Source organism: Nycticebus coucang, chromosome 2 (genome assembly GCF_027406575.1).
Source record: "Nycticebus coucang isolate mNycCou1 chromosome 2, mNycCou1.pri, whole genome shotgun sequence".
Lineage (NCBI taxonomy): Eukaryota > Metazoa > Chordata > Mammalia > Primates > Lorisidae > Nycticebus > Nycticebus coucang.
Window position 1 is genome coordinate 33,407,440 of NC_069781.1, and position 9,351 is coordinate 33,416,790.

Genomic DNA, 9,351 nt, shown 5'->3' on the forward strand with positions numbered 1-9,351 from the left:
ACATTTATTCATTCCTGACATACACATCTCCAATAAACAAAATAATTCATAGTATAGTTCTTTAAACCTTAAACCATATTTTTCTCATTTTAACATTTGGAAACTAGAAAAAATTTCAAATTGATGGTGTCTTGATATATGTATCTACCTTGAATTGTATTTATGCTGATTAAAAATTACCTAGTTTCTTTTTAAATCCAGAGGTAATTTCAAATCATTAGTTATTGTAATAATAATATAACAGTTGGACACTGAGATGATATAGCAAGTCAAATATGAAACAATAGTCAATTGTCTAATATTAATGTTATATTAATATTTAATAATTAATGCTAATTAATTATTTAGCTAATTAGCAAAAAATAATTATGCTAATTACTTTTCTAGAAACTAGTTAATTTTGTATGAATGATTAATTAATATGAAAAGTTTAACTTACAAAGCATATCAGGATAGAGGACATCTATTGAAAATTAGTGTTTAGGCTAGGCATAGTGGCTTGAGACTGTAATCCCAGCACTCTGGGAGGCCGAGGCAGGTGGATTGCCTGAGCTCACAGATTTGAGACCAGCCTGAGCTAGAGAGAGACCCTGTCTCTAAAAATAGCCAGGTGTTGTGGTGGGTGCCTGTAGTCCTAGGTACTGGAGAGGCTAAGACAAAAGAATCATTTCAGGCTTTGAGTTTGAGATTGCTGTGAATTGTGATGCCACAGTACTCTACCCATGGTTACAAAGTGAGATTCTGTCTAAAAAAAAAAAAAAAAGAAAAGAAAAAGAAAGAAAGAAAGAAAATGAGCATTTTCCAGGGTTATGGTTTCAGTTAACTATTATGCAGTTTTCTGGATATTGTAAGAGATTATCTAGGTGAGTGTGTTTGTTTCAATATTATTTGAGGATGGAAATTAAGACAGTGTTGAAAGGATTTCTAATCAGCAGTTTTTTCACTGCTACTTTCACCTCTTTGTTCCTTAGACTGTAAATGATAGGATTCAGCATGGGGGTTAATCCAGCATATACCAAAGCCATAAATTTATCTATTTCCTGTGAATCTATAGCTGAGGGCTTCAGGTACATGGAGAGAGCTATGCCATAGAACAAAACCACCACAGTCAGGTGCGCCGCGCATGTTGAAAAGGCTTTGCTTCGACCATCCACTGAGCTGATTCTCAAGATGTTGGCGAGGATGAATGCATAAGAGATACAAATGAGTAGCATTGGCATGGGAAGAAGAAGTACGCTTATCACCAGCATGATTAATTGCACCATGGAGGTGTCCACACAAACCAATTTCAAGACAGCCAGGATTTCACATGTGAAATGATTGATCCTGCTATTGCCACAGAGAGACAGTGGCAGCACAGACATCGTTTCCACCAGGGCAGTGAGACAACCTGTCACCCAGGAGCCCACCGCAATCTGCACACAGACCCTCCTGTTCATGATGACGGGGTATCTCAGTGGGTGGCAGATGGCCACATACCTGTCGTATGCCATCAAGGAGAGGAGCACACACTCAGTGGAGCCCAAGGCAAGAGAGAAGTACATCTGAGTGGCACATCCTGAGAATGAGATGGTGTTTTTCCTTGAAACAAAGTTTGCCAGCATTGGAGTGAGAGCAGAAGACATGTACCAGATGTCCAGAAAAGAGAGGTTGCTGAGGAAGAAATACATGCTAGTGTGCAGATGGAAATCCAGGATGGTGATGAAGATCAGAAGAACATTTCCCAGCAAGGTGGTCAGGTACATCATCAGACACAGCACAAAGATGGTGGCCTCCAATTTGGGGTAGTGGGAAAATCCCAGGAAGAAAAAATCTGTCCAATTTCCCTGAAACATTTTTTATGTCATGTTCATCTGTATACATGGATAGATCAATTACTATCACATTACATATAAAACAAAGGACCACCCTTCACATTACCGACAAAGTATTCTTTATGAACTTATGGTCTATTCTTAAATGCTTTTCTAGGTTAGGGATAATAGTAGATGTTAGAATGAATTTGTCCTTAATAAAGAAAATTTAAGCAGGAAGTCAATAAATACTGAAAATGTTACTTTTGATGCAAGACCTTCCTTTGGCAATGTTGAATAAATTTCATAAGAGAATGAGTAAAAAAAAGTATGTATTTTTTCCAAACCACATTTTATCTGATTTATGGCAATATCATCTATTTACCTCTGGACCATTGAAATTATTTTCTTTCTCTGGTTCTTCTTATTTAGGAACTATTCTGCATTTCAAGTTCACAATTTCTTCTACCACTGCTAGAGATATGTACAAAATGATCAGAAGCCTCAATGAATGAAAAAATATAGATTTCTATAGCAACAAATCAACAGAGACCTAGAACATTTAGACACAAGCTCAGTTTCCTTCTTGAATCCAGATATTGGTGACAGATATTCTCTTACTCATGGTAGATATTTCTTTCATGTTGCTGTAGTTGTCCTGATGTCTGTGCTACAAAGAACCAGCCAATGGCACTCTAAGACAATTTAAGTTATATGTACCTTTTGAAAAGTTTTTGACTCCTACAAGCAAATTAGATTTAGAAATCTATTTATACAGTGTTACAAATTCTGAAACTCCAGGGATGATGTCCCTTAGATCCAATTATAGTCAGTAGCTTGGCTAGTTTAATTGTAGTGTTATTCAATAAAGAAGTAAACAAGTTCTTGTCTACACTGTAGTTGGGAAGAAGTTTTCTCCCAATCATGTTATAAAATCAGCCAGGCTGGTTAATTTAAACAAAGTGAAGAAGAATGAATCATGTTGGTAGTTCCATAATATGGATGAGATCAAGTTGTACTTGAGATGGGGGAATGGGTGGGTGCTAACGTAATTCTTCTATTGCTCATTACAGCTCAAAGGGAAGACTATTGAAGGTAGATATTGTTCATGCAACACAAAGATCCATATGTTTTAAGAAACACCTTTTGTTTTGGAAATTTAGCTTTACCATATAAAGCAGTGGTTCTCAACCTTCCTAAAGCTGCAATGTATTTTCATTGTTAAAAAGGGGTTGCGACCCACAGGTTGAGAACCCCTGAAGGCATCTTGACCCTTCAGCTATCCACTGAAGGCTCTTTCTATTTGAGTGATGCTTTATAATCCCTGCTCATAACTTGCCTATTTCCCAAGTAAGGAATGAATGGTGAACAGTATATGATGGTCATGGTGGTAGGGAAAAAAGTTGTCAACTTCGTTCCTGTGCAATTGTGATTGGATAACTTGCTTCTTAGTAACAGATTATAATCACAGCAATCACTGAATAATATATATACACATGACATCAAAAATGTCTTCATTCATAAGGAAGGTTGTAAGTTTGAACAGTTGCCAAGGTTTTGGCAGTGGTGGCTTCTGGGACCCTAAGGAAAAGTGACAATTAGAAGTCTGAAACAGTTAAGCAGAAATTTTTAGCAGAAACTCACTCCAAGGAGACAGCATTCAAGTCTTGCCAAAGAGAAAATAAATACTTCTCTGGATTTCCACTGAAACCCAGGTCCTTTCTTTATAATATGAATGAGATCAAGTTGTACTTGATATGGAGACCATCAGAGTGCATTAGGAAGGCAGTCTGGCCTCAGGAATAATGAATGAGGTTTTTTGTGAGATTTGCAGTTTCCTCCCATAGCAGGGAGAACATTTAAGTTAAGAAGCATCTCATTTTATACTTCAGCACATTATGTATCGTACATAACATTCTGTAGAGAGCCATGAGCTATAAAGTCTGGATTTATTAAGTAAAATCAATTCTTTATTCAGGGACATTCTAAAAATGTTATTTAGTATATAAGGCCATACCTTCCTAGCAAATATCATTAGTATCCATTCAGATGTTCAGTTGTTAGGAGTCCTATACTAGGTCACCTCCTTTGGTTTCTCTGTTCCCTGGGAGTTTCTTCTATTAAAAGAAGTGGATCATAGGCCATTTACCTTGATGCCTTCATCTATGGGCTAGTGGAATAAGGATTTTACAGTTTACACAAGGTGATTTCATATTAATTGAAGATAGAGTGAAAGAAATCAAGAGACCATATGGAAGTCCCAAGAGCAACCACTGAAATATACTAAAACTAAATTTAGTTGAAAAGTTAATAAAAGCAACACAAGGAAGTAAAATTATTAAAACTTTTATTAATCAAAAAATGCAGAAATAAAATGAGGAATAAAAAGAGGAGAAATAGAACATTCATTAATAATAAGCTTAAACCAAAACATATTCACAATTGCATTAAACATAAATGAATTCCAATTAAAAGACAGATTGTCAGATTGAATTATAAAAGGAAGGCTTAATGTTGTTTTTAAACAAAAACTCAGATAGGTGGAAGGATGGAAAAAGATACAGCAATCATGAACTTTTGAAAGAAAAGAAACCATACTCTGTAAAATAATTAAGGAGGTTTATTCTAAACCATATTTGAGGACCATGACTGGAATCACATCCAAGAAGTCTTGAACATATGGACTTGAGGTTACAGGGTTGTAGTTTGGTTTTATACAGTTTTAGGCAATAGGGATTCAGGTGAGATCATAAATCAATAAGTGGAAAACATACATTGGTTTGGCCCAAAAAGGTGAGCCATCTGGAAATGGGGGAATTTTCAAGTTATAGGTGGGTTTAAAGATTCTTAGCTGACAATTGGCTGAAAGAATTAGGCTCTGTCTAAAAGACCAGTAGTCATTAAAAAGGAATGCTCAAAGATAAATGGTCTGTTAATTAGTGACAAAGAAAACACTAGACTCAGATTGTTATGTATATTGAGGACCTGCAGGTAGGTCTTGCCTAGCCTTAGGCCTGTTACTGAGTCACAAAGGAGATCTCTAAAAAGAGGAAGGGGCATGATGAGCCATGTCTGATCTATCTCATGGCTAGCAACTCAGTTTTAGGAAACCTCTTGGGCAAGAGGGGGTCCATTTGGTCAGCTACTTATGGGGAGCCTTAAGATTTTATCTTAGTTCACAAGGCTAAATGGAAGAAAGCTGAAATCAATCAAAGTATCCATCTATGGATGAATGGATAAAGAAAATATGGTGTATATAAATAATGGAATGCTATTGGGCCTTAAAAAAGGAAATCCTATTATTTCTGACAATGGGGATGAATCTGGAGAACATTATGCTAAGTAAATTGCCAGGGACAGAAAGACAGATACCAAAGGATCTCATTTATATGTGGACTTTAAAAAAGTGAGCAAAAGACATGAACATAAACTTTTCTAACAAAGACAGATTAATGGCCAAAAAATACATGAAAAAATGCTCAACATCTCTAATCGTCAGGGAAATGCAAATCAGAACTACTTTGAAATATCACCTAACTCCAGTGATTAATGGCTCACATCATAAAGTTTCAAAGCAACAGATGATGTCATGGATGAGGAGAGAATGAGCTCTTATACACTGTTAATGGGATGCAAACTAGTATATCCTCTATGGAAAATTATACAAAGATACCTCAAAGAATGTAAAGAAGGCTGACCATTTGATCCACCAATCCAAATGCTGGGTATATATCCAAAGGAGAAAAGGTCATTTTATAAAAGGGACACCTGCACTCAAATGTATATAGCAGCACAATTCACAATTATAAAGATATGGAAACAACACAAATGCACACCAATACATGAATGACTTGATAAAATGTGGTATATGCATACCATGAAGTACTAGTAATCTCTTAATAACAACTTGGATGGAACTGGAGACCATTCTTCTAAGTGAAACATCACAAGAATTGAAAAACAAATGCATGTGCTCAACTTAAAATTGGAATTGATCAATCAATACTTAAGTGCACATATGGAAGTAAATCTCAATGAAAATCATGCTGGGGAGGGGGAAGTAGGGGATGGGTAAGTTCACACATATTGGGTACAATGCACATTATCTGGGTGAAGAGCACACTTACAACTTTGACTCAATCTGTACAAAAACAAAAACAAAGTATGTAAACAAAACGTAGATCCCCTAATATTTTGGCAAAAAAAGTCAAACTCACAGCAGAAGAGAGAAGAATGTGATTTCCAGAGGCTTGGGGAGGGGGTGGATGGGGAAAAAGATGTTGATCAAATGTAGAAATTTCTGTAGACAAAAGAAATAAGCTTTAGTGATCAATTACACAGAATGGTGACTATAATAAACAATAATGCATTGTAAATTTCTGAAAAAGAAGGTATTGAATGTTTTCACCGCAGAAACATAATAAATATGTGTGATGTGAGGTTATGGATTCTATTAATTACTCTGAGTTAATCATTTCACATTTTAAATATATATCAAAACATCATACTGTACCCCATAAATATATATAATTATTATCCATTATTATTTGCCAATTAAAAATAAAACTCAGAAAATAATAGGAGGAAATAGTTTTAATAGCATCTGTACAATACTCTTCTATTGTACAGAAGAGTGATTATAGTCAATAATAATATATTGTATACTTCTAAAAACTAAATTTCAAACATGTCCTTACAAACATTGATAAATAAGTTAGGTAATGGATATTTTAATCAGATTGTTTTAACTACTTCACATTGTATGCATATATCAAACCATAACATTGCATCCTATAAATGAATATGATAATGACTTTTGATTAAAAATCATATTAATAGCAATTATTTAAAATAATCAAATACAATGAAATTTCCGAGGAAGAAAAGAAATGAAATAGAGTGTTACTACAAATAAGTAATAAAAAGATGAAATCATCTAAAAGACAAAATCAAAACTAAATAAATGTATATGAAGTTACAAGCATAGCTTCAAATCCAGGAAGCAAAAACCAATCCTACTAAAGAGAAAAATGGACAAATCTATGTTCATGTGTAATGATTTTCAGTAATTGATAGAATAAGTAGACAAAAATTCAGTGTTGATTTAGCAATTGAAATCCAAATAAATGGATCCAATTGACCTTTGTAAAGCATTATTGAACAATTGCGGAAGACTCATTTTTTTCATCTGAGTATAGACTATCCACCAAGATAGAGCATATAAGACTTCATAAAGCAAGTCTCAGTAAATCTCAGACCCCTGAAACACAGAGCATATTCTCTGAACTTAATGTAATTAAATACAACACAAACATATATCAAAACAATAAGCCAAAAATTCTAAAACATTAGTAAATCAATCAATATACTACTAAATGACCAACATGTGACAAAACAAGTAAAGTTAAAACATTTTTAACTGAAGGATCATGGAAGTATGTCCACATTTTTGGGATGCAGCTAACCCAGTATTTACAAAGGGAGTAGTTTTAAATTAATATAATAAGAAAGAAAAAATATCTTCAGTTAATATTTCAAGTAAAGAAGCTAAAAAAAAAAAGCAAAATAACTCAGAGTAAGAGAATAATGACAAGCAGAAATAAATGAAATAGAGAACAAAATACAATGGAAAAATAAAGAAATATAAAAGTTGTTTATTTGAAAAGATTTATAAAAATTAATAAATCTCTAGCTAACTGATTAAGAAAAACAGTGAAAGCAAAAACCAAACACCTTAGGAATTAAAGAGAAGATGTCTATGCATTTCTTAAAGCAATTAAAAGAGAATAAGGGGACTTTAAAAAAAATTAAATCATAGCTGTGTACATTAATGCAATCATGGGGTACAAAGTGGTGGTTTTATATACAATTTGAAATTTTTTCATCAATCTGGTTAACATAATCTTCACCACATTTTCTTAATTATTGTGTTAAGACATTTATATTCTACACTTAGTAAATTTAACATGTACCCTTGTAAAATTCATTGTAGGTGTGGTTCCACCAATTACCCTCCATCCACCCATCCTCCCCCCTCCCCTCCCTCTCCCCTTCCCCTTCTTCTTAATTGGGTTATAGCTTATATGAAAGCTATAAATTGGTTTCATAGTAGGGCTGAGTACATTGGATAATTTTTCTTCCATTCTTGAGATACTTTGCTAGGAGAATATGTTCTAGATCCATCCATGTAAACATGAAAATGTTAAAGTCTCCCTCTTTTTTAAGGCTGCATAATATTCCATGGTGTACATATACCACAATTTATTAATCCATTCATGAGTTGATGGGCACTTGGGCTTCTTCCATGACTTAGCAATTATGAATTGGGCTGCAATAAACATTCTGGTGCAAATACCTTTGTTATAAAGTGATTTTTGGTCTTCTAGATATATACCTAGTAGAGGAATTGAAAGGTTGAATGGTAGGTGTATTTTTAGATCCCTATGTAATTTCCAAACATCTTTCCAAAAGGAACGTATTAGTTTGCATTCCCACCAGCAGTGTAGAGGTCTTCCCTTATCTCCACCACCAACATCTCTGGTTTTGGGATTTTGTGATGTGGGTTAATCTTAATGGAGTTAGATGATATCTCAAAGTGGTTTAGATTTGCATTTCTCTGATGATTAAGGATGATGAGCATTTTTTCATGTGTCTGTAGGCCATGTGCCTGTCTTCTTCAGAGAAGTTTCTCTTCAAGTCCCTTGCCCAGCCTGAGATGAGATCACTTGTTCTTTTCTTGCTAATACGTTTGAGTTCTCTGTGGATTCTGATTAATAAACCTTTGTTAGAGACATAACCTGCAAATATATTCTCCCATTCTGAGAACTGTCTGCTTGCTTTACTTACTGCGTCCTTGGCTGTGCAGAAGCATTTTAGTTTGATCAGATCCCAATAACATATTTTTGGTGTTGCTTCAATTGCCTGGGGGGTCCTCCTCATAAAACATTCACCCAGGCCAATTTCTTCAAGTGTTTTCCCTGCACTTTCTTCTAGTTTTTTTATAGTTTCATGTCTTAAGTTTAAATCTTTAATCCAGTGGGAGTCTATCTTGGTTAATGGTGAAAGGTGTGAGTCCAGTTTCTGTCTTCTACACCAGCCAGTTTAACCAGTACCATTTGTTAAATAGGGAATCTTTTCCCCATTGAATGTTTTTAATAGGCTTATCAAAGATCAAATGGTAAGTAGCTGGGTTCATCTCTTGATTCTCTATTCTGTTCCATACATTTATATCTCTGTTTTTGTGCCAGTACTGCGCAGTTTTGATCACTATGGATTTCTAGTATAGTCTGAAGTCTGGTGCATAATTCCTCCTTCTTTGTTTTTATTTCTCAATAATTTCTTGGATATTTGAGGTTTTTTCTGATTCCATATAAAGCAAAGTATTTTTTCAAGATGTGTGTGTATGTGTGTGTGTGTGTGTGTGTGTGTGTGTATATATATATATATATATATTTTTTTTTTTTTTTTGCAGTTTTTGGCCAGGGCTGGGTTTGAACCTGCATATGGGGCTGGTGCCCTACTCCTTCGGCATATGGGGGTGATAGCCTAGTCTTTTGGG

General features: G+C 34.6%; 1 protein-coding gene across 1 annotated transcript; it reads right to left on the bottom strand.

The window, feature by feature from the left end:
- Positions 1-884: 884 nt before the first annotated feature.
- Positions 885-1,835, bottom strand: LOC128593694 (olfactory receptor 13F1-like). Its single transcript, XM_053601963.1, has one exon. The coding sequence runs from the start codon at positions 1,833-1,835 to the stop codon at positions 885-887; it is 951 nt and encodes a 316-aa protein (XP_053457938.1).
- Positions 1,836-9,351: the final 7,516 nt, after the last annotated feature.